Here is a 27,479-nt window from a genome sequence, read left to right on the forward strand (position 1 = left end):
TCGCTGGCTTTGAGGAAAAGCAGAATTCACCTTGAGTTTGGCTTTGCACCAAAAATGTTCTTTTAGATTTTGCATTTGATGTTATTTTAAAAAGTTGGGAAATTAAACAGTCTACACTAATTTTTTTTTAATATAAAGTACCTTTCAAAGTTTGGTGTTGATTTATTTAAAATCAACCTTTTTTTTTTGATCATCAAGGCTGCATTTATTTTAACTATAGAAAAATACAGTAAACAAGTAAAATGTGATGGCAAAGCTGAATTTTCAGCATCATTACTCCAGTCTTCACATGTCACATGATTATTCAGAAATCATTCTAATATGCTGATTTGCTGCTCAAGAAACATTTCTTATTATTATCAATGTTGAAAACTGTTGTGCTGGTTAATATTTCCACCATTCTTTAAGGAGTAGAAAGTGAATATAATTTTTTCTGGGAACAGTTATTTATTTAACAATATCTTTATTATCTTTAATTAGTGATAAATGATTAACAGATAATTTATGAACAGTCAAATATATATGATTATATATACGGTACCTGTCAAAGGCTGCGTGTATTTAATCACAAATACAGTAACAACAGTAATATATATGTATATATATATTGCTTTCATAACCATGACATTTATATGTATTTAACTTTTTTTATTATTAAATAATGCTCTTTAAATGTTATATAAATGTAATGGCTTTTATCGGTGATAGTTATTATAAAGGGATGATGATATATCTTGTGTGAGGAGCTCTTAAACCACCTCACATTTTTTACTGGTGATATCTGTATACCATAATTTATGTTAAAGTGAAGGCTTTGCTCATGAAAATAATTATAGTACATAAGGTTTGCCCATAGGCTTAACTTACTGAAAGACATGTTACAGTATGTGTACACTAATTGCATGGCATGGCTAATTTTTGCATTCGAAAACATAGACAGCGTTCAATGAAATGGAACAAAACACAACAATCCCGAAAGGTGATTAAAACGTTGAATTATTTTGAACTTAAAGGGATAGTTCACCTAAAAATGGAAATTCTGTCATCATTTACTCACCCTCAAGTTGTTCCGATCTTAATTTCTTCCTTCTGCTGAACACAAAAGAAAATATTTTGAAGAAAATGGTTAACCAATTAGTTGCTGGCCCCCACTGACTTCCATAGTAGGAAAGAAAATACTATGGAAGTCACTGGGGTCCATCAACTGTTTGGTTACCAACATTCTTCAAAATATCTTATTTTGTGTTCAGCAGAAGAAAGAAATTAATACAGGTTTGGAACAACCTCTAGCTTACTTTTTAGAACGTCAAACGTTTAGAACGTTTTTTTGAGGACATGTTCATGTGCCCTTAGAGAGAGAAAAGCCATGTTTGAAGTACATGGATAATATTTTTCCCTTCCAGAAAGGCTTTTCATCTTTGAATAGCCACTGATTAAAAGTGGATGGAGAGAGAGAGTGAGAAAGAGATGGAGCGATAGACAGAGAGTGAGAGTGCGGCATATCTTTCTATTTTAGACGTTTTGCTCCGTTATCTCCAGGAAGTAGGTCCTGTGTGTGAGTCCTGAAGAGCGTTCCGGGATCTCGAGTCCATGCGTCAGTCGGGCTCACGTGGCCTCGTGTTGTAGTTTTCTTTGGCACCTGGAGACGGTTCAGGGAGGGATTTTGCGGCAAGGCTGCTGACACAACTTTAATGAGTTAAATTAGACGACTCCCCCTCATGCACGTCTGTGAAATTAAGCCTAGAAAGACACAAAAGATAACAGAACTAATAACAGGTTTTAGCCCAATAAGGCAACTAATTTACATCACAAATATGATTCATATTTATTTTTAGCACCATATTTTTATATGCAAAACTTTGAATCTGAAGTGTTTCCACTAGCTTCACCAAACTGAATTGGAAAAATGATTGTTTCAAACAATTTTTTAAACACTCCCCAATCTGCCCCCCATTGGTCAGACATACAGATAGTCCCGCCCCTAAACCCACACTATTGGTCGAGTCAGTGTTGCTGTGACAGGCTGGTCAGGATGTGCAAACAAACTCAATCCTTGTTAGCCCTAGTAACTTCCTGTGCAAATGTTTCTGTTGCATTGTCAGTCACATACAGTTCAGTGTGTATATCTATACTAAGTCTGTCTTTCTTTATTGCTCTATTTTACAAGAAACTTGTCTTCATCTCATGCCTCCTGTTTTAGCGTTTGTTTTGATACTGAGGAGAGATGGCAGTGCTGTAACGATTGCCTTTTTATCAAAGAAACATCTCTCTCTCTCTCTTTCTCTCTCTCTCTCTCTCTCTCTCTCTCTCTTTCCTCCCCCTCTCCCTCGTGCTGTTGTCTAATCCAGCTTGTGAATCACATGCCGTGACCAGGCGCGTGTGTTCGAGAGTGTTTGTGTGTGTCATTGTGCCGACCCAAGAGACTCTGTTAATCATTCATTTTACCGATCAATGTTTCTTCATAGCCTGAATAAACACCTCATTTGTTTTTGTTTCCTAATATATCTGTTATAAATCTGTTCCACTTTGTCTTACTTTTCCCCCATATTGTTTCAATAATTGTATCAAGCACATTGTGTGATATTGTTTGAAAATATTGGGATTATATATACATTAATAAATAATATATAATAATATATTTTGCAAGGATGACATTGAAGACATTTCTATTTCAAATAAATGCTGATTTTTTAAACTTTCTATTCATCAAAGAATCCTAAAAAAAATTAAATCACAGTTTCCACAAAGAAAAGGAGCAGCACACCTTAGCAGTAACATTAACTGTGCCCAGAAAAATGCTATACACTTATTAATCATTAAAGAATGGTGGAAAAATGTATCAGGTTTTCCACAGAAATATTAAGCAGCACAAATGTTTTCAACATGGATAATTTCTTGAGCAGCAAATCATCATATCAGAATGATTTCTGAAGGATCATGTGACACTGAAGACTGGAGTAATGATCACAGGAATGCATTACATTTGAAATTATATTAAAATAGAAAACATTTCACAGTATTGCTGTTTTTACTGTGTTTTTGATCAAATAAAACAGCCTTGGCTATAGAGACTATTTGGATAAGAGATTATTGGTACTTTTAATAAGCATGTTTTTCACTGTAAAACCTTTAAGACCTGTCGTCATTTTCTCCCCCTTCATTGTGATCCAAAAAACTTCCTCTCTTATGGAACACATAAGAAGATATTTTGAAGAATGTTTCCCATACAATCAAAGTTAATGACTTTGGTTTTTCTATAGACAAAATGTTTTTAAAAATATCTTCTTTTAAATCTGTTATTATCGGGATTACATGAAACTGTTGTATGTTTCCGTGAGCTTGAATTGTTTTTCAGTCAGACTGTTCCATTCTGTTTCAGGTGAGGTGTACAGGGACACACTTACTTGTGTACAGTGATCACACCTCTGAGGTTTATGAGCCACATTTGAGACAATTATTATAAGACAAAAACAGCTATTAATATATATAACGCCCCTAAGCATTTTGTGTTGTGAAAAGCCTATACTGTACATACATTTTATGACACGTCTATGTATTGGTTTGAGACTTAATGTGCACTTTGTAGTTTGCATAAATATACACAAGATGCATTTCAGAATCATTAACGTAATATTTCCCTCTTGAATTGATATAGTCAATGCATAAAAATGAACAGGCATGGTTGCACAGTGGCAAGTTGAAATGACTCTGTGTGCCGAGGAAAGGATAGTTACATTTGTGTAATGTGTTTAACATTGCTGTGGAAAATGTGTTACTGTTCAGGGAAGAAGGAGAGGCACTTATAGCAATTGGCATCTCTCAGTAAGGTCACATCAAGCTGCTCATAGCAGAGTGACGACAAAAGATGTTCACAAACATTCAAGGCCATTACTGAGGGCCCTTCAGCGCTTGCCTTTTTATCAACAAATCATCTCTCGCTTGCTCTCGTCTTCTTTTTGTGTCAAAATTCAACAAAATGTATGATTAAACTGCAGAATAGTTATGGGCGATATATCAAATATTCACACTGTTGCAAAGATTTTGCTGACAAAAAATAAAATTAATCAACAGTATGAGTATCTATTATTTCAATGCACGTCTTATTTGTACATGTAGAAATGTATCGTGACTCCTTGTATCGTGACTTCCAAGTATTAGCATTGGATTTCATAGATTCAATTCATTTTTATGAATCACTTCAAACTGTCCATTTCAGTGAACTGATTCAAAACAATTAACTCGTGTCACCAACAATGTAAAAAAATGTAGATAAATTGTTTTGTATTACTATGTATTGTGTTATTGGTGAAACTGGTCACATTTTCTTGCTTTCGATCATTTGAGTATAAAAATCAGTGTGGAAAACGAGCCTTTATTATATTTAAAAAATATTGTTTTACTTTATTTTACTTATTGTATTGTATTAAACATTTTGAATGATGGTTACAAACTTATATATATATTTATATATACACTACCGTTCAAAAAGTTTAGGGTCAGAAATATTTTAAGAAATGAATACTATATTCTGCAGCAATGTGATAGTAAATACATGTGACAAAAAAGTGACAGTAAATACATTTTATATTTAAAAAGCTTTATATTTCAAATAAATGCTGTTCTTTTGAACTTTCTATTCATCAAAGAATCCTGAAAAAATGTTTTCAGAGAAATATTAAGCAATATTTTCAACATTGATAATAATAAGAAATGTTTCTTGAGCACCAAATCAGCATATTAGAATGATTTCTGAAGAATCATGTGACACTGAAGACTGGAGTAAATAAATTACATTACATTTAAATTACATTTAAAAAAAAAACATTCTTTTAATTTGTAATAATATTTCGCAATATTACTGTTTTTACTGTATTTTTGATCAAATGAATGCAGCCTTGGTGAGCATAATGGATTAACACACTACCGAAAAAGTATGTAGACATACATTTTGGCTATATCGCCCAGCCTGATCACTTATTTCTCATCTTTTACTTTTCTCCTCAGGTCGGTGACAGACCCCAGAGATGGCAAACGTGTGGCCCTTAAAAAGATGCCCAATGTCTTCCAAAACCTCGTCTCCTGCAAGAGGGTTTTCCGCGAACTGAAGATGCTTTGTTTCTTCAAGCACGACAATGTAAGCTCCCCACCATTCTCTGTTTCTTTTTTTTTAATCAGTTAGTGTTACCTAACTCTCGCTATCTACGTGCTGTCCCCATGGTGCCATTAGCGTGAGCCTGGCTAGCTCTCGCTGTCCCTGGGCTGCTGGTGCCTGGGAAACGAATGTCATGTGAAGGCTGGTGTCAGTGCCCACGTTCTCTGGCGTCAAAGCTGACCTCTGGCGCGCTCTGTCTTTGTTTCTCCACAGGTGCTGTCAGCTCTGGATATTCTACAGCCTCCACACATCGACTACTTTGAGGAAATGTATCCTAAACAGAAAGCTACTTTACCAGCTGCTGATTATGATTATGATCCAACCAGTTTGGATTCCAAAGAATTCCAAAGAGTAAAAAGTTCGGCTGATACAATAATTATTTTGGATCGAATCCAGTTTCCCCCTAAATATAACTATTGTAATATTTCTCTGTAAAATTCCAACACTAATATTTATGGCTGCCTTAATTTTTTATTTTTTAAACATTAAACTATCAAGCTTTTGTTTTGAGAACTTAAAGGGATAGTTCACCCAAAAATGAAAATTCTGCCGTAATTTACTCACCCTCAAGTTTCAAACCATGTAATATATATATATTTTTTTTTTTTCATATTATGGAAGTCAATGGGGTCCATCAACTCTTTGGTTATCCATATTCTTCAAAATCTTATCTTTTGTGTTCAGCAGAAGAAAGAAATTCAAGGTTTGGAACAAAACAGTGTGAGTAAATGATGACAGAACTTTCATTTTTGGGTGAACTATCCCTTTAAGCTTCTCTTTTGTTGACAACAGACGTATTATAATCGCTTCTCATGCAGAGATGAGTTCATGTGGAGCTGCATTTACTGAGAACCAAGCCGCTCTTAGACACTAAAAACACTGGATCATGAGCCGCTTGTGTGTAAAAGAGCACAGTGCTGCGATTCACTCAGAATCACAAAGTTGCTTTGATTTATTTAATTCAATCATGGCATTTGCGATTTAGCTATCACACTAAATCATATCACAATTTTGGTTTTATTTCAATTAATCATGCAGGCTTTTTTCTTTGTTTACCTGTTTTTTTTTTTTGTGCTTTTTTTTCTAGAATCCTCAAGCTTTCTGTTTATTTACAGATTTAAATGGCATTTTAAATCACAGATTTTCTTTGTGGTTTTTAGACCTTGAAAGCTTAGAGCTTGAAAACAATTAAAAAATTGTAAGTAGCTGAATGAAACAATAGCTTGTAGGTTTACAGAGCTCTGGTGTGGAAAGGGCATCTGACGTCTTATTTTAAAGTCTTAAATCGCGCATATGCTTTTTGTGCCTTTTGTGGTTGCTAAAGTGGGATCAAGCTGAACATCATGTTTAGAGAGGTGATGGCTTGCCTCACGCTGTGCTTGAGTGTTTTTGATGGCAAGAGATCCAGTGTACTTATGAGAGTTAGTGTTCCATTTACATTATAGACAAAACAGGTCTGATTATTCTCCTCATTCTTTGCTTTGGCTAATGGGTTTGTTCTAGTGGAATATGGCTGAAGTTTCATTTGGATTTCAGAAAAAGCTGACATGTTATTTTTAAGGCCTTTTTTTTTCTTCCTAACCCACTCTCTGATATTTCCTAGATGTGGTCTGCAGGACGCTAAAGGCAACCCCAGCTTCTTAATTTGGTATATAATTTAATAAGTGGAATTACACGCTTTCCCAGTTTACAGCTCTTGCCCAGTCACCCGATACGCACTCTGTAAGCCACTTTTCTGAGAGTATTTTTTTTCTTTCAAATACCAAGAGGCTTTCTATGATTTGAGCTGGAGAGTCTTCCTCTTAAATTAGCTGGATTTTTAGCTTTTCAAAATCAGGAACAAAAAAGGCTTTTGTGTTAATTTGCTTGGAGATTTATCCTGCGCTTTTGTATTTTTAGATGTTTCTCATGCAGCGTGACTGCTGGCTGTGGTCTGGATTGGGATTCGTTTCACAGTGTTTGGAATCATCTAAAAGACATATAACATTACTAAATAATGCCGTGTGTGAGTAAATCCACTAAAGAATGGATGAACATGCCAAGCAACATACATTTTAAGCTCTCTACAATGATAGATTGTTTTGGCTTTAAAAGTGCTTTGAGATGTAATGCACATTCAGTCATATTGCATGCTTGCATTTCTCCATTTTGGCTCCAGGATTAAGGGGGGCATATCGTGGGAAACAGGATTTTCCTTGCTTTTTTTAAATAAAAGAGTTTAATGTTATGCAAAAATAACATGAAATGAAGATATTAACATATGGTTGGCAAAATGAGTGTATTTGTAAACTACTCCTGTACACAGAGGTTAGCCAATCATAATAAGTGGTAATTTACATACTGAAATGCAAATGGTGTTTAATTTTAAGGCTCAGGTAGAGAAGGGAAAAAGATCACATATAATTTAAGACCCAGTGTTTTTATATACAGTGTTGTGATATGGCTATAGTTATTTTACTTAATTGAAATACTGTAAAGCTGAAACAATATAAAGTATAAATATTAGAAATTACAAAAGCACAATGAAAATATGTGACCCTGGACCACAAAACCAGTCTTATGGGTAATTTTTTTTAAATTGAGATTTATATTATATTATCTGAAAGCCGAATACATAATCTTTCCATTTATGTATGGTTTGTTAGGATAGGACAATATTTGGCCGAGATACAACTATTTGAAAATCTGGAATCTGAGGGTACAGAAAAATCGAAATATTGAGAAAATCACCTTTAAAGTTGTACATTTCTATTGGCGATTGTGCTGCATCCACTCACAAAAATAAATGTTTTATATATTTAAGGTGGGAAATTTACAAAATATCTTCATGGAACATGATCTTTACTTAATATTCTAATGATTTTTGGCATAAAAGAAAAATCTATAATTTTGACCCATACAATGTTTTGTTGGCTATTGCCACAAATATACCCGTGCAACATAAGACTGGTTTTGTGATCCAGGGTCACATATATGAAAAATTTAACTTAAATGAAAGCTGAAAATATAAAAAATACCACATTATATTACGTTATAAATATTTATATTCAAAATATTAATTATTAGTATAATTAGAGATACACCGATTGCAATTAATTGAAATAAACACAGCTTTAAGTTTTTCAGGTCGGTATACAGTATATTCAGGTAAGAAATTCGACAGAAATTAAAGTAGTCAAATGTAAAATAACACTGGATAGATTTTATTGTAAAAATTAAATACAGATCAATGCTTACAATTAGTTACACAAGTTATTCAGTCAAGAGCAGAGACAGAGTGATTTTCTTTGTCTTTTGTTCTTTTATTAACATGACAGACAGCAGCAGGTTTATTAGGCTGCTGTCTCTTTAAGAGCTTATGCACGGATCCAATATACTGTTACATAACATGCATTATCTCTCCACTATTTACTTTCCGAAACTGAATGTTTAACTGAATACTCCCCAAGACGGGCATTCTGGCATAATTTTGTGTGTATTTAACCATTTAAGCGCATTTAAGGCTTATGTAGGCTCCACTTACCCCTTATTTACACGCGGGAAATCAGCTGATTCCGGTCCCTGGCCAGTTGATCGGTGCATCTCTAAGGATAATAGTATATAAATAATACTAAAATAAAACTTGACCAGGCCCACAAGGAGTCTCTGCACACAAAGTTTGAATGCTCGTCGTAAACTCAGATCTGCAAGTTTCTTGCCTTTTTGCACATTCCATAAATGTTACCCCCAAAATCAGTGCAGAAAATTTGGCAGTTGTGCAAGAAATAAAATGATTTCAAAAAGTGCAATATGTCCCCTTTAAAGTAATTATCTTCATCCTTTGCAGTGTGGTGAAGGCTTTTGCGTTTTCCATTATGATCTTCTACAGAAGCAGCATAATAAGAGATTGTAAACACTTATAAACACACACACACACACACACACAGGTGCAGAGAAACATTCATATTCTGTGTGATAGGCTAATCTTCCCCCTCAGTGCCACTATCTTTGTACTGCTTAACGTATTTATTTACTCAACGGATTAAACAAAAAATCATATCCTTCTGCTTTCGCACAGCACAGTAGAACCTTTGTGCGCTCATTTGAATGGATTAATAAACAAAACATCAGTGCGGTCGGCTCCTTAGTGTCGTGAGTCGTATATTCGAAAACCGCTCGGTTAGACATGCAAAAATGTATGATCCTTAACATGTACATGTACCATTCACACAAATTTAATAAAAAATAATTAAAAAAACATGTTCCAGAGCCTGGGGTTCCGGCTGGCCCTCAGCAGACCTGTTTGGAAAGGTTATTTCATACAACACTGCCACTGTGTATTTCAGGCTAATTATATCTTTTGCTGAATGGTGTCTTTCTGAGTGACTGATGTGTGAATTGTGCTCGATGCTCCTTGTCATAATGGCTGTTATTTCTTCATCTGACTGCTCGACTGCAGTTTCATATACGCTGCATTTTACCAGACGCCTGCGGTGAAAGCATTTCGGTTAATCAGTCGCTGTTTGTGTTATAAACGTTCCCTTTCTCTGCAGGAATGTACTTTTTGTCTCTTGCTCTTTTTCAAAACCTAGTGTGCTGCCTGCATAGGGAGCATTATAAGACATATAGGTGCACTCACAACAATGTGAAGGCTAAGATAGGCAATTATATGCTAATTATATTGCCTAGGATGCATCATTTTGCACAAATTCTGAAGTCTGGTATACGCTACACAACTTTAGCCATGATTTGCAGTCTGGATGAGTCAATGCCAGTCTGCAGATTCTGGACAGTCCAAGTTGACCGATTTGACAGAAAATCGGCTATTATTCATTTCCCCATTTGTTTTCACGTTTCTGCTTTAATTCGTTATTTTCAGAACGACTTGAAAGTCTGGTAATGTGTGATCCTCAGTCGTTTAGTCCACGATGCCCAGTTTTTAGTCCACGATGCCCACGATGCCAACCAAAAGTGAATGAAGCCTTGTGTTTTAAAACCTGTTCAGATTTTAAAAATCATGCAGTGTTTTCCAACCTCAAGGAAACAATATATTTATTCTTTGTAAAGAAGAACATCCATTAAAAAAATGTGTTGGTCAAGATGAGAGAAATGTCAATTCTAAATAAATGTATGTCATTGAATACTTAAAATACTTTAAAAGAGCTTAGTGTAAAGAGTTATTTCACTCAATATTTATAAGCACTCTATTGAAATCGGTAGGAAGTAGCCTAGTATAGAACTGTATTTGTGTTGCTAAAATAGTCACTTATGTGGTTACATGGCCTTTGGAATCCCATATAGGCACTTCACTAGATTTCGCAACAGAACCGACTCTTGTTTATGTGGGTTTATGGTGCTTTGAATAGGTTGTTTTTTGTTATATTTGTGTCTTTCTTCTACTGTTAAACTTAGCTTAGCTTCAAAGCTCTTTCAGTGGTTTAGCTACATGAACTGGGTTTCACACACAAATATGCTTCAACTATGTACAGTATATGAGAGCATTCTTCCCTATATTTTATTCTATATATAAAGTATGCTGTATAAGTAGAGATTTTTTTGCCACAGTACATGTGTGGGTACACGTGCTCTTGTGTTCTTGTGTCATAACAGAATCCCCAGGGATGGGATGTGCTGGCTCTCCTCCATTGGAGCCTGCGCTCGCTTTTCTGGAACACGGTCTTGCAGGAACACACACAAATGCATCAGGGATGCGCATTTTGGTCGGTTCGAGAACTAAACGGATAAATCAGAGAGATCATGGAGAGAGTTCCATCTGCGCTTATTTTAATTGTACATGTTTTGGACACACGTCTTTTGTAGTTGCATTGTGACTTTTTTTTCCGGAATCTCACACCATGAGAATCGCTATTTAGAGTCTAGTATTGTGTTTTCATGATCAGTAAACCTGCGCATTCCTAAAATACCAGGGTTCAACTGTATTATTTTTATTTAAATGAAATTCCCTGCCAACATTTTCTTTGGCCACACCTAAAAATAAAAATTCTGCTTTTAATTTCACAAATTAATTTTTATTTATTTGCATCTGCATTAATATTATAGGTGTGTAATTTTTAAAACCTTTGTTTGAACCTTTTGTTGAATAAAACAATTGTTTGTATTCAATTAATTGTTTTTAAAGAAAACTTTACATTTAAATACATAAAATGTGTCAACTTTTGTGGTGGAGCCAGTGGTAGTGTTGGCTGGACAGGCAGTTGATCAGTTTGATGCTATGATCAGTAAAATATCCATACTTCAAGCAGTGTTCAGCACAAACTCTTTCGCACTGAGGGCGAGTGGACACCACTGCTGTCTTAGCAGGCTATTTATAGCAAGAACAGTTCTGTCAGTACCTGCCAAGCTACTCGCTGCCCTATCATGCATCTATTATTGAATAAACTGAGAATGTCAAGAGAAGCAACCTTTCGAGTTGTGTGCTGAACACGAGTCAAGCTTGTTTTTAATGCATCTGCAACTTTCTTGTTTCATCTTCCACGTCTTTGATACAGTTGTCACGAGGTTGCTAGTTTAGGAGGATGTGGATTTCTCTGTAGTATGTCTAAAAGAGTGCTTTTTAACCAGTGCCAAAAATTTCAACAGCAAATTTTGTAACAGCAGTTAGATGAGGTGATTCTGAGTTTGGTCGTTTTGGTACAGGTGAGACAGGTATGTTTTTAAAGGAGAATTTTATTTCATTGCGTTATTTTATTTCGCATGTGAAGCACATTAAGATAAGCCAGTGAGCATTTGTGTGGTATGATCTGAAATGTTTTGGCTGGGCATCATGCGGCGGGTGTTTTTTTTTTCTTCTGGGTTTCTAGGAAGGTGTGAGAAGTCTCAAAAAATACAGATTGCTTTCATGATTACTGAATGAGTCATGTGTGCTTTAAGGACAAAGACATCGATGATTCAATTTTATTGCCAGTGACTGAATTTGCATGGCTGTTTGTGATACGCCTTTTAAAGTGCGTTTGGCTTTGTTACCTACCATACAGGTATTCCTCATCTCTATAGTCATCTGTGTTTTCTTCTGCTGTTCTGCAATGATTCCTTAGAAGCTTAAAATGTGACTTCACCTGCAGAACCAGTCCCGTTTCTCTGTGGCTGTTGCTGAGGCAGGAAGTTCAGGATGTGGAAGATAAAAGGCTACAATGGCCAATGGGCTGACAGAAGCAAGGTGCGCTGGGTTTAATTACCGAAAAGACTGTAGCAGCAGAATTAGCCCCCCCATCTCCTCCCCCCCCCCCCCCCCCCCCCCCCCCCCAGGTCTCCGAGCAGGTCAATTAACACCCAGCAAAGCTGTGAAATACGCCTCCCTCCATCTGCATCTGGCAACGATTACACCTAGCTATTATGTGAGGGGACTTTGTGAAAGCCGTGTTCAGTCTCGCACATTGGCCAAGCCCCCCTTTCTGTGTGTGTTTGGTGCGTGTTTATATGAATTCACAAAGCTATGTGTGTGTAGGCCTAGTGTGAGCTGCATTTGTGTGTGTGCATGTGCAGCATGTTTGTGGGTGGGCTTGTGTGTGTGGCAGAGAGAGAATAGTCATATACCATGTCTTAAAGCATTAATAATGACAGGATTGGTGTGTCTGTGGGCTGTGAAATTAGAGAGACATTTGAATAGCTATGAATTGTTCATTAAATAAACATATCAAAGTTCACTGATCTGGAGAACTGGCTGTTTGCCTTACTGTACCTTTAAGACATCTTAGTGTAAATGGTTTTATGATAGGCTAATGCCTTTGCATTTGAAGACACAGTAACTGCCATATTTAATGTGTTAAAAAAAAAAATGTATTAAATCATGCTAATACAGTGAGCAAATATTTCACTATACTATACATTCGACAAATAGCCTTCCAAATATAGTCAAAATACACCAGCTATTGTATATTTACATATAGTATTAAGATTCTTATGTTTATGCACCAAGATATTTTCTGAAAGCACACAATGTAGCATTGTGAATATTAAAGTACGTTTTTTATGCATTAATTCTGATTTCAGTCTTGAGGTACACTATACATGCAGGTGTCTTTTTGTTTTCTGCTGCTTGTTTAGTAGAATCACTCCACTACACTCCTTCTGTAACCCTCAACTGTCAGTTAGTCATTCTGAAGGGGAGCTCCAGACCACAGGTGCCTCTCCACCTCTACCCACAGTCAAGCTGTGCTAGCTGGCAAAGTGATCCGGCAACACTGGTTAAATGCTAATTTAGTGGTAGGGAGACAGAGAGAGTCACGGCAGAGAAAGAAAAAGTCACGGGCCACAGAGAACCGACGGAGTGCCACAGACTTCACTCCTGTAGTCCCCATTCAGCTCTTCAGTATGTGTGTGTGTGTGTCTGCGGAGAACCGAGCTCGGAGGATGTGTAATTTGCATTTCAGTGAAGCAATCAAGCATAGCCGTCATTTGCATGAGGCTAATTAGGCACGTGACAAAAGCCCTCTGTTCTCAGGCGATTATCGAAATATCGTGTGGAGGTCTACCTGGAGCTCTCCGCAGATCTGCTTTTGAAAAACCCTACCTGGTTAAAAAGTCTCAAGGGTGTGATTTTTAAAGGGATTTTTCACTCAAGCATGATAATTTGAGCATTCATTTACTCATACTTATGTCATTCTAAACCTGCAAGACTTATGCTGGGTTCAGACTACATGATATAAGCCCGATTTTGGCGCGATCTATTTGACATGGGGTGTCTTGGTGATTCGTAAGGCTCGACACACACTTGAAGATTTTTTGCTCGATCAGGGGAGGGGGGAGCCTGAATATGTGGCCCGATTCAAGGCTTGTCGGAACTGAATTTTTATCCAAGAAATTCCTCAAATGTGTGGTGTCATTACGATTATTTTACTGCTCCCAATCGAGTCAGTGCCTTCCCAATCCCAAATCGTAAATATCAAACACATTTGATATTTACGCCTCCGATGGGATACCCGCAATAGCCAATTAGAGCGAGCAAGCTTCACCAACCAGATGATGTGTGCTTTTATAGCTGAAACATGGCAGGAGAGGTGTCATGCCCATTCAAACCAAGGGGCACGTGCACCCTCAAATTTTTGAACAAGATGGAATTTGAATGCAGCTTCCAAATGACAAAAATCTATATTTTCACATTTGACACGATCACACAGGTGTGATTAGAACGTTCAGTGCATCACGTCATCAGCTGCTAAATTTAAATCTGTGTTCGCACTTTTGTTGCCGCTGAGCCAGATACGGACGCTCTCACTTGTCATGTATCACAACCACAGATCACAACTGTTCTGTGTTTTCAACTATATCATGTTTATTTTATGTTTCTGATATTTAAATACACATAGTAGGGTACTAGAAAAAATACAATGCTACTTGTAAAATAAAAATTACACGCTGATTTCTATATGGAAACACCAATAATAATCCTTTAGTTTCGAATACAATTTGACGATGCGTTTTAATGATATCTGATATAATTTGAAAGTTTACTCTATTATTTTCCCCACCGGCCACTTACTTTGAAGCGGCTGGCTACATGTTGTAAATCCCACAACTCTGATTCTGAATCGCCTGTTATAGATCAACTACATACAGTTGTAATCTAAATCATTCAACCCTCACTGCAAATCAGGTGTATTGGCAAAATTTACAGACTTTCAGCTGTTTGCAGTGAACAAATCAAGCAAAAGTAATTGAAATAGCTCAACACAACAACTGTTTCAAGTGGATTCCCCAAATTGAACTGAAAAAGCAACGTTTAATGACTTCTGCAGTCTCAAAATTATTCAACCAATTAATGGCAAGCATCTTTAGTTAGAACACTAAGCATTTAGCATACTTAGTAGAACACCATTTTGCTGTTATTACGATTAAATCTTCTCTAAACTTTTTGGACCATTATCTTGGCCATATTTCTAACATACAGTCAAACGTGACACTCAACAAACCTAGCCAGTTCAGGTATTTCATGTGTTCTAGCTCAAGCAAACCTGGTGCAACTAATGAAGCCCTTTATTAGTTGCATCAGGTATGCTTGAATATATGAATATGAGTAGCGATTAATTATTTGAATAGTAAAAAGATGAAGTTATGGATTTATTATAATGTTTTAGTGGTTTGTGTTGTTTTTATAGTGTTGTCTATTGTATTGTCTATGATATGTATGAGAAATAGCTTGAACTTGTTCACTGAAACCTAATTTACCTATGGGTATAAAATAAAGGAACCTGAACCTATTTTACAGTTTTGTGCTGTTGTGAGGGATTCTATTCAGGGGGTTGAATAATATTGAGATATATATTCATTTTTTAGTTGTATTTGGCAAAACCACTTGAAACATTTTTTGTATTGAGCTATATAAGAACGGCTGGCGAAGATTGGTCAGGCAGCAAGTTACGTGTAGTCTGACGTGTTTCATGTCCACGACATGACAAGAATTTAGGAGTCAAAATTGCATAATCTGACACAGTGACTATCGTAACAGACAAAAATATTGTGTAGTCTGAACAGTTTTGTGTGTGTCCCTCATGTAAAACTATAAGGCTTTTTTATGAACCACTTTTGAATACTTTTATGGCATTTTTTGTCCTTTTTAAGCTTAAAAAGCCCTAGTTCTCATTCACTATTGTCATAATATTGAAAAGAGCTGCGAGGATATTCTTTTTAAAAAAAACGCCTTTTGTGAAACCACCACAAAAGAAAGTCCGTCATATAGCTTTGAAACCACATGAGGTTGAGTAAATGTCAGAGATTTAATTTTCAGGTGAATTGTCTTTTCAACATTGAATACTATTTTACCTGCCGTCCTGCATTAAAAAAGTAACTTATTTTTAGCATGCTGTTACTGACTTGTTAATTAGTAAATGGTGTGGTTGATAAGTTACACCAGGTCTAGCGAGTTACTAAATAAGTTACTAAATACTCCAGAAATCCATTTTGTGTAGCACTGACAGCAAAGCTCTATTGCCCTTTTGCAGTGTAGTAATGTTTTATTACCCAACAAAGAGCTGTGAAACAAATATTGCCTTTGTTTAATAGTGGATGTGAAAATCTCAGATAGGAAAAAGGGAGAGAATTGGCTATTTATAGTCCATAAGCTGTCGAATTGTTGGGACATAACTAGATTTTCTGAAGAGAAGGAGCCGCCACAATGCTAGTTTTCTGGGTGGTTTTCAGGGACTTGCTAAATGTTTGCTCAAGTATCCTGTGGAGTCTAAATTGTTCAGTGTGAAATGTTGGCAAAATTGTGATTGAGAGCAAAAAAGTGATTGTCAGATGTTAAAAGTGTAGTGATGTATGAAGCACAGCTCGCAGAGAATTGTCTTTCAAATCAAGCAACTTTCTGTTGGTCAATGTGGCAAATTTGTGTCACCAACCCATTACAAAATTTCGCCCGATTTTTTTAAATTCCCGATTGCGTGGATTCCTTTTGAAATGACTAGATTTCAGCTGCAGTGTGACCACACCTTTATTGTAGTTTTTTAATAAAGAATTTAATTAATCTTTTCAATTTATTTTAGAGTTTGTTAGTTTTAACTCTTAAATTGTTAATTTTGATTAGTTATGTGATATCTGGTGTTAAAAAAAGTTTCATATTGTTCAATTTAAACAAAAAATATTATTAAAAACTAATTTGTGGCCATTTTCAATTTATTTTTGTTAATTTTGGAGTTATGAAAATGGTTTTTAGTTTAGTTCTTTTTTTTCTTCTTTTTTTTTGTTATGTTGCAAGATGTGAATAATTGCAAGATTAGTTACTTGCAAGTTTATTATTTTAAAACACTAAGGCCTGGTTTCACAGACAGGGCTTAGACCAAGGCAGGACTTGGCCTTAGTTAAATAAGGGCATTTAAGTAGTACATTTTTAAACAAACAAACAAAAAACATTACTGGTGTGCATCTTGAGACACATCAATGACACTGAAGTATTTTAAGGTATATTAGTGCAAATTGCTTTCAGTTCAGAAAGCTCAAACATGCATTTTAGTCTGGGACTGTAAAGCCTTGTCTGTGAAACCGGGCATGAATATGTAGAGAGCACTTTAAAAAAAACTGCCTAAGAGACACAAAAAGAGGAAGAGAGATGCATCCAAGGCTGCGAAAAGAAGCCGTGTCAATTTGCAGTGACACTGTGAAAGATGGCATGAAAATACTTGTGACACTTGTAGCTGAGAATCTTAAGAGAAAACCGAGGGGTGGGTAGAAGATGAGCTTGTCCCAGCAGACAGTCAATCAAGCAGTCCTGCATGCTCAGCTGTAGTTATCACACACACACACACACACACACACACACAGGGGGGTTGCCTCTGCTGACTCGGCCACAGTGTAGATGACTGGATGGGCTTTTTTTGAACCACAGATCTGCATCTGTCAAACCCTGTGTAGCTTCGTGTGCATGACTCCCTACCGGCGAGTGCGAACGCTCAACTGGACCGAGTGGCAGAGCCCGGCTCATCTTTATGTGTTTATAAAAGGAAGATCACAGGCGGTTTGTCTTTGCTGGAAGTCCTCCTACGCTTTCTCCATCACTCGTATTTACTGACAGCAGACGTGTTGAGTCTGCGCTCATATGTGTTGATTGCTGAAGTTGGTGTTTGTTTTGAGAGACTAGTAGCGCTGAAGCAGATAATTGCTCCTTGTTCGTTCTTTAGCACATGAATGAGTCATAATGTGTGTCTCCAGGTGAAGATTATTCAACATAATATTCATTTGCCACATAAAGGTCAGACCTAGATACTCGCAAGTGTCAGTTCTCCAGTTTGTGTTTATTAGCTGGACCATATGTCAAAGAGCAGCTCATCTTTGTGTGCTTTATATTCTGGGAATTATAATAGAGGTCTTATATGTTCTTTTGCCCTTAGACATGGAAATGCCACGTTTTTTTTTTGAGCTTTTGATGGTCACAATGAATTATAGTAAATGTAGTTGGGTTGATTGGATTACGTTCCCTCTTGGATTCAGCTCACTCATTGACTGTTGTAACACTTTCCATGTGTGTTTTCAACATCTACATTCATCACTGTGTAATTGCCACATCATCACACCCTGATGTTTCTGCGAAACCTCCCAGTGCCATGTGTTTGGCAGAACAGGTGTTAGGACCTGCTGTCCGTCTTCAGAAGAATGTAATGCCACTTTCTTTTTTCTGCAGGTGTACAATAGCAATAATGATACTTGCATTGCTTGTTGTACATTCAAAGTAACTAAACAGTGTTGGAGATTTTGTTCTCAAAAATAACTGTTTATTTCAATTTCACTTCTATTACTATAATAAGATGATTCTAAAACGAATTTAAAAAATGTAAATTATATAAAAATAAAAAAAAAGAAATACTTATTTAAATAATTATATTTAAATATATGTTTTGGGGTTTGGTACAACAGGAAAAAGCAACAAATTCCCAATGCTAGGCTTCTTTTAATTTATTTTGAACAGACAGTAGTGCAAAATTTGTTCCACCTAGCAGCATTTAGTCCCCCTGAGGTAGTTGGTAGCCTACAGTACAGCCTCATATAGTGTATTAAAGGAGAACTCCGGTCAATTTTAACATTGAGCTCATTTTTTTGTAAATTTGGAGTGCTGTCAATACAGAGAACAACGACAAAAATTTGTGTTGCCTACACCGTGTTATCCTCTTTTTAAAATTTGCACCCTGTTTACTTCAATGGGGCAAGTTTTAAACCTGCTTTTAGCCTCTTAACATCCTTGATGTGTCATTACAAGTGCCCAGCCAATGTGAGTGATTCCTTCAGAGTGAACACGGTGAATCTGACTGCAGTAGATGTGAAATATATAAATAAAAATGATAATAATTCAGCCAGCGCTCATACCTGTATTTACATCCTGTTTTCGGTCGAAGTCCACAGTAGTCGATTGTCGATGTTCACGCGCGTGATCATAGGTAACTAAACATATGCGCGTGAACTCGACAATCGATTACTATGGACTTTGACCGAAAACAGGAAATAAATACAGGTATGTGCGCTGGCTGAATTAACATCAATTTTATTCATATCTTTCACATCTACTGCAGTCAGATTCACCGTGTTCACTCTGAAGGAATCACTCACATTGGCTGTGCACTTGTAATGACACATCAAGGATGTTAAGAGGCTAAAAGCAGGTTTAAAACTCGCTCCATTGAAGTCAACAGGGTTCAGATTTTAAAAAAAAGGATAACACGGTGTAGGCAACACCGATTTTTGTCATTGTTCTCTGTATTGACAGCACTCCAAATTTACAAAAAAAATGAGCTCAATGTTAAAATTGACCGGAGTTCTCCTTTAAGCACTATACAGAATGCACTCTTGCATAGATCTTTTTTTTCTGTAGGGCTAAAAAAAGAAAGAAAAGTATTTGGTCACAATCAGCTCCAAACCTGAAACATCTGAACTCTTGTTTTGGGTTGGTGGATAGATTGTCTCTTCTGCTTTTTTTCCTGTTGCGGTGGTTAGCAAACAGCGTTGCATTATCATGCGCTTCTGGATTGGAGTATGGATCGCCTGTGACTGTATTTGTCTTCTGACTGTATGCACCGAACCGCGACGTCCGTACCTTTACCGTCCGGAATGAATACATGTACCGTTACAATTAAATATTAAAAGTAATTTTCATATATATTGACACATGTGTAGTTTTATTTAATGATTTTTAGAAAATTATTTACTAAAATGAAGACAATGAAATGAATGACAGAAAAGATCATTCTAGAACAGGGGTCTGGCATTTTGCCACATTAAACAGTAAACTAACAAGTTTAACAAAGAAAACAGTAGCTTGTTACTGTTTTGAAAACAGCTATTTTTTATTGCTGGTTACTCCACAAAGCTGTAACTAAAGTCTTCTAAACAGCTCTAAAAAATGGTGTTAATGTATGCCTCATCATCATATTTTGCATGTGTAAAATCTGTGATTAAAAGAAGTAGCAATGTGTGACTAATTACTCCTGAATTTGTGCTCCAGTTTAGGAGAGGCGCTTTAGACAAATGCTAGTCCTCTTCACATTCACCCTCTCCACTTCCCCATGACCTCCCTATCCATTGGCTCTGTTTTTAGATGAGTGCTAAAACTGCCTATCATTCGAAGCGCTGCTGTACTGTATGTGTGAACTTCCTGCTGTTATTTTTGGCATGGTTGTTTCCCTTGACATAACCGCAGTTATGTGGTGACGGAGTTGATGCAGAGTGACCTCCATAAGATCATCGTGTCTCCACAGCCCCTGAGCTCTGACCACGTCAAAGTCTTTCTCTATCAGATCCTCAGAGGTGAGATACACACACACACACACACACACACTCTATGCCCTTTATTTCAAATCTTCAAACTTCACCTTCAGAGGTCAGACACGCACATTCTCCCGAGTCTTTTTTCACCAAGATCTCATGGGTGGAGAAACGTGCAGACAATCACACACACTTAATGTTCCTTACTATCATATTCTCAACAGAGACATTGAGGAGGAAGAGTGTAAGAATGGGAATGGGAGAACCAATCAATCTCCTTTCTGATATTTTGTTTACTGTAGGACAACTGACATGTTTTAAAGGGACCAGTTCACCTTATTCCTAACAAATCACATGAAACGAGTATAACAGTGTTTTGAAGTGACACAAAGCTCTATTACATCCTAGACCTAGAGTGAAGATACCATAGGGCACAAGTCTGTTTATATGTAAACTGGATTAGATTTCAATGCAAACAAGAAACCTGCACAGCATATGCTACATATCAATACAGTTTGTGTCCACAAAATGTCTTTGATGACTGATGTATATGTTGTGTCCACAGGATTGAAGTATCTACACTCAGCTGGCATTTTGCATAGAGACATTAAACCTGGTAACCTACTGGTCAACAGCAATTGTGTGCTCAAGGTTAGTGAAATACTAGTCAAAATTACATTTTGTCTTTTCTGATAGTTCAGCTTGGATGTTAGAATTAATTTATTATTTCTGAAATTTTACGCACATTGACCCTGAAAAGTAGTCGGACTCTTAAGATAATTGTTTCTATTAATTTAGTGATGTCATTTGATAAAAATAAAATAAGTAATTAATTGTTCTGTAATTTAATCACGATTAATCACACCTAATATTAATATTAATATTAATTATGTTCACACTGAATCTCCAAATTAATTTAGCAACAACATAAAGATATTATAAATGAAAACCAGTATCTACCAATTCTGTAACTAATGTCTCTATTAAATGGATTATTTTGTCAATTTCAACATAAAAAGCCATCATTAACTTAAAACAATCTTTACATAAAGCACTATAATAAATGTCACACTTAGCTGTGCTTTTACGTGTAATATACTTTTTGTTGGATGAATATGAGATTTTGACTGTTTAAGCTCTATTGCACTGGCTTCTTTTGTCTCTGTGCTCTCCTGCTATTTTAGCATTATACACTCTAGCCTATGGGCCTTGAATTCTGCTTTATAATTCCTTTCTTCCGAGGACGCTTCATATCTATCTGGCCAGGCCAGGTCTACAGCATACACACACGCACTAACACACAATCTCTGGCTCCAGGGGGTCAGGGTCCTCTTGGGATTGATTCATCTGCTCAGTTCCTGACATAAATCTTCATTTTAGATCCCATAGCAAGAGCTCAGCTACAAAAGAGAAAGCAAAGGTGATATGGGAGATATAGGAAGAGAGAGAGAGATAAAGAAAGAGATAAATTCTCGATGTATGTGCGTGCTGACTTCACCCAACAGCAAGAGAAGTGCGCTTGAGGGGAGAGCAGGAATAGATTATGCTATTGGACCACAGAAAGGGAATCATTTAGCGTGCGTTGCTTCATTTAGTCCTTAATCCCCTTTTCCGAAAAGAAAGAATGTTTCTCTCATTTAGCTCTGACATGCCAAACCTTTTCTTTTGGAAAATAATACATATCAATATTGGATGAAAAACTTGGCAACGAACTGAAATAAAATAAGCTTAAGTACCAAAATTACTAAAGCTAAATCCGATAGAAATCTAAATTAAAGCTAAATGGATATTTAAAAAAGCACATAAAAATGACTAAAACTTATCAAAAGTAAAATGAAAACTGAAAATATAATTCAAAATGTGAATAAATGCTACAGTGGTAATAAATAATGAACTTTTGAGGGCACATCTAGGAATTTATTTTATAAATGTGTTTCGATCATAATTTATGTGTTTTGACATTTCCATCTAGCATTCTTTATGCGATTTCACTTAAAATACATGGATGGAGTCCTGACTATAAAAATGGGAAACACGGGCTCTTTTGACTTAACCACCTAGCAACCACATAGCACCGGCTTGGCAGCTTCTCACTCATTCCGTGGATGGAACAAGAAATCATTTCAATAAAGTGCATGTTTTAGTGTTTCTTGCAGGATTTGAATTTGTCTTATGGGAAAGCCTAAAATTATCCCACTGGGATATACTGGGTGGAGCTGCTTGGGTTAAATTGTTAGTAATGCATGTTAGGCTCTTATGTGCCTTCTTTCTGAGAGAGGGTGGAGAGAAAAGGCATTTCTCATTTATTTATTCCCCATGAGCACTCAAGCAGCTCAAGATGATGGAAAATTGGGTCTTGTGTTTATAGCGCTTTTAGTGTTTATCTCTTTGGTTAAAACGTGAATGAGCCTCTCCACCTAATTTTCTCAATCTGAATTTATTTATAAAGCTCAATTAAAAACAACCACAGTTGACCAATGTGCTGTACAATGTTCTAAAAAGAATTATAAATACACCTAAACCAATAAAAAAAAAAAAAAAAAAAAAACAGACAACAAAGGACATCATGTTATAGGCTAGCGTGAAGAGATACTAGAGTAAGAGATTTTGTATTTATTGCTTGATTTACTGAAAAAAAATAGCATTTTTCAACATCTTCTCCATCCCTGTCAATACATGCACACTGCAGACTCCACGTCAACCTAATAAGCGTGCGAATAATGGTAATATGCACACAGATTTGTGACTTTGGCCTGGCGAGAGTGGAGGAGCTGGACGAGTCGCGTCACATGACCCAGGAGGTGGTGACGCAGTACTATAGAGCGCCAGAGATCCTGATGGGGAGCAGGCACTATTCCAACGCCATCGACATCTGGTCTGTGGGCTGCATCTTTGCCGAGCTACTTGGCCGACGCATCCTCTTCCAGGCCCAGAGTCCCATCCAACAGGTATTCACCTACGCTCATGCTCAGCACACGATCTGTAGGCAGGAACGGGCCCTTTCACACAGCTCAATGTGATTTATACAAGTAGAACTTGTTCCTGTCAACATTATTTATTGTTCTTGGAACAACATTCTTATCAGCCAAATAGAGTCCTCTGATTTCAGAAGAGCTAAGGACGTTAATCTAGGAACATATTCTACTCACTTTGTGTCTTTTGACTTTTTCCTCAACTTACAGTCTGCAGTATTACATGTTGTAAAAGGAAACTTCTAACTGCTCTCATTGCAGTATGATTGTGGATAATTTGGCCTCTCAGATGTGTGAAATAGAGACGAGTTCAGCAGCACTTGCCAAAATTGACTATGGCGACTCGGCGAGTAAGCAAAACATTGGGCAACAGGTTTCCAACAGGTTTGGCTAGGAACCGTATGTTTTGTATGGGTTAAATTGCAAGAACCTTCAAAACAAATGCATAAGAAACTCTCTACGAAAAGATCCGTGATTGTAACAACTTGTCTACATTCTGACAGCTTTTACCTCAATGGAAAAGTTACTATTTAAAATGTACTTTATAGGATATTTTATTCTACTGAAGTCATGTGTTGACACGTGAAATATTTTGGTAACACTTTACAATAAAGTTCCATTTGTTAACAGCTAACTACATTAGTCAACATGAACTAACATTGAAAAATACTTCTAAAGCATTTATCATTCATTTTAACATTTACTAATACATTATAAAAATCACAAGTTGGAACTGTTAATATTATATAATGGGCTAACATGATTAGTTCTATTTTTATTGACTAATGTCAACTAATGGAGCTTTAGTAAAGATACTTATTGTACTGGTACTTATTGTAAAGTGTCACCAATATTTGTCACATTAAGTCACTAAAAATGTTGTGCATATGATGCTGCTAGTAACACAGCGAATGGTGCTGTTTTCACAAATATATTTTTAATGCAGAATACAGTTTTAATGACCTGTAATAAAGATTTTTGCCTATACATTTATTCAATCCAATTCAGTTCAATTCACTTTTATTTGTATAGCGCTTTTCACAATACAAAGCAGCTTTACAGAAAATGCATGTGCCTACATTACAATTTTTAAAAGTAATTTGTTATCAGAGATCAAATGGTATTATGGTATTAAATATTTATGGTATTAAATGTAGATGTTTAATTCTCTTAATTCTCTAAATTCTAAAAACAAAATTTAATCAAAGTATTGCTATTATAGATTCCCAGCTTAGTAACATTATTAGTGAAAACAGAAAATGATGTTAAGCGTGTGACCTTAACGTACAGTTTTTTTGGCAAATGAAGTACAGCCATGCTAATGAGAGAGTGGCGGCAGCTCAAGGCTCTGTTGTCCTGAAGCCCCAGTGTGGCCGCGACCCAGAAGCCCTCTGTCCTTGAAGGCTGTGTGCAGGCAGAAGCAACACCATCACGGCTTAGACAGCATGTCTCTAGCATGTACACGGAGGCCTCTATTTTTTTGTAGAATCTCATAAATATCATGACATATGATGGAGTAACATGAGACAATGTCTTGAGAAGTATGACTATAGATACATTTTTTAGTTTTAAAAATTTCACACAGAAAATGATAAGCCATGCGTTCTAATAATACTGGCCCTGCAGTGTGTCAGAGGCTCTGGGACTGGTTGTTCCTCTGGCTGTGTGTGTGTGTGTGCGCGCAGCTCCGTCCCCACAGCCCTGAATGTGCACCGACAGCACATCGACATTCCCTTTAAGGCTCATTAAATTCTCTCCAGTAAAGAATTTGATTTACTTGAACATGGTTCTGCTCTAGTTTGTTTGTGTACAGGTCATGAACATGGATCTAGTCTCATATTTTTTCCCTTCGTCCTTCTCCTCCTCTTTTATTAAATTTACTAAATCAGGACTTTCTGTTTTTTATTTATTTACATTTATGTGTATGCTTTATCCTTCTGAGAACCGTAATACAACATAGTTGTGTTTCTCTCTCTCTCTCTGTCTCTCTCTCTCTCTCTCTCTCTCTCTCTCTCTCTGTCTTTTATTTAGCTTGAAATACGATGTTGATTTGTAGAAGTTTACAAATAAGAACAGAGGCCATTGGCCTGATGAGTGATCACTTACCTGACATGTTATGTGATTGGTGGATGCCATACCATCTGACTTTCTCATTGGTTATTTAAAAATTTGAATTTTGTCTTTGCTAAATGAGTCTTTGTGCTCCTTCAATCTTTTAGTAAATCATATACTTTTAGATAAATTAGTACTTAAAACATAACAAAAAATACTACAGTAGCTAAAAACGAATTCCTGGATCTCAGGTGTGTATTTGCCTACAAAGAGCTTGTATTATGTTTGCAACTTCTATATACATTGTGTATACATCACTTATGTACTCTTCTTTTCCTTGTTATATTCTAGCTGGACTTGATCACAGATCTGCTGGGGACTCCGTCTCTGGAGGCCATGAGGACGGCATGTGAGGGGGCCAGAGCTCACATCCTGAGAGGACCACATAAACAGGTGAGTCTGACATCGAACAATGCTCCAAAAACCAGGCACAGGTGTTCGAAGCAGCATCGTGAAAAGACAATGACTCGTTAGTGGATTATATGCTGTGCAATTCTCCCTTGCACTGATATTTTCGGTCCCAGTAAGCCTGATTATAAACAGGCCCTGTGGCGCTGCCATGGAGACTCGCTGTTCCCGCTGAGTGACGGAACCTATTGACCGATCCTGCACCTTGTTTATGGAACCGAGTCGCTCCTGCTGCCCCCCGGAGTGCACAAATTTCCCGTCAGCCTTTGCTCCAGGATTCCCGGCACTCCACTCGCTCCGGCTCCCTCCCGCAGCCTCTCCATTTTCTGCCCTGCATCATATCCACTGACAGACTGATTGATCAGTTGATGAGAGCGAGGAGAGAGAGACAGGGAGGGAGGGAGAGAGAGCCATGACAGCTATCATTGACATATTTGTGCACAGCAATTTTGTGGTTAGACTAAATTTTTAAACTTGTGATGAATGATATAAATTCCATATTGGTTATCAACTGAAATTAGATTTTATTTTTTATTGATAAGGATTGGACATTTCATTGTACGTGCTCATTACCACTACTTATTCATTTATTTTACATTTGCCATTAATCTGTAAAAGCACAAATAATGTAACACTGTAAAATGTCATTTTTAGCAAACCTCAAAATGAACATACAGTACATATAATGTTATATAATGTAATGTAAATTCGCATGAAGCATTTACAAAAAATTATTTTAGTGTTTTATTTCTAATTAATTTCTAATTATTTTTAAATAGTATATAATTTTAATATCAGCCATTTGTTGGTAATTGGCCATAACATAATTATTGTCAAGTCTGTAGCTTTTTAAGTGTTAAAACACTTTCTCCTATCCCAGAGACACTAGGGCGGGACTATCTGTTTGTCCAACCAATGACGGACAAGGGGCGTGTCCTGGAAACCTGTTTAAACAAAAGTCAATATTTGTGCAGTTGTGGCTCAAAAGTCACACACTTCAGATTTTATCTTCTGCTGTATTCCTTCAAGATGTCTTTATTAATTTATGAAAGGTTAGAAATAGTGCCTTTTGGTAATTTGAAAAATTGAAAGGCTGATGGTTTTGAGCACATAGAGAGCTGTTCTCGGCGTGTGAGTGTGAATATGTGCGTGTTTGTGAGGGTGTATGAGTGATTTGGCGCTGGGTGTTGGCTCTGTGGCTCTAGACAGCTCCGCTGAGAACGCGATACCCTGCAGAGAACAGGAACTGCAGCGCAAGGGCTGTGGACCTCTGCTTCCTGCTTTGCATCGACCTGATGCCTGGCTGCTCACCAAGAAGCCCGCCTTCTTTGCACACACACATACAGACTCGCACCTGCTAGATCTAGTCTTTACCATTTAGCTCTCTATGTAAAGAGGCACTTGTTTCTCTGGTCAACATTCACCAGTCTTAATCCCAGCCAGTTAACGCACCCACACACACTCATGCTGACATTTGGCTGACCTTGTCACTCGACGCTGCCTCCTGTGTGTGGTCGACAGGCCCTAGAGCAGGATGTTTTAATCATGTTAATCAGCTGAGCTTCCTGTTACATGTAACAGGCTTTGGAGATTGAAAGAACAGGGGTCTCTGATGGGTCTGTGGGCTATTGTGATGAAACCCCTCTATGTGT

At 36.8% G+C, this 27,479-nt stretch overlaps 1 protein-coding gene across 1 annotated transcript in view; it reads left to right on the plus strand.

Annotated features, from left to right (window-relative positions):
• Window positions 1-27,479, plus strand: part of nlk2 (nemo-like kinase, type 2) — a 76,205-nt gene that overhangs the window by 27,066 nt on the left and 21,660 nt on the right. Inside the window, exons 2-7 of the mRNA XM_084127158.1 lie at window positions 5,005-5,134; window positions 5,366-5,421; window positions 20,271-20,377; window positions 20,901-20,986; window positions 23,074-23,283; window positions 25,711-25,812. Of these exons, the coding sequence (XP_083983284.1) occupies window positions 5,005-5,134; window positions 5,366-5,421; window positions 20,271-20,377; window positions 20,901-20,986; window positions 23,074-23,283; window positions 25,711-25,812 (691 nt within the window). The remainder of the gene's footprint in view (window positions 1-5,004; window positions 5,135-5,365; window positions 5,422-20,270; window positions 20,378-20,900; window positions 20,987-23,073; window positions 23,284-25,710; window positions 25,813-27,479) is intronic.

Source organism: Abramis brama (genome assembly GCF_963993115.1).
Source record: "Abramis brama genome assembly, chromosome: 10".
Lineage (NCBI taxonomy): Eukaryota > Metazoa > Chordata > Actinopteri > Cypriniformes > Leuciscidae > Abramis > Abramis brama.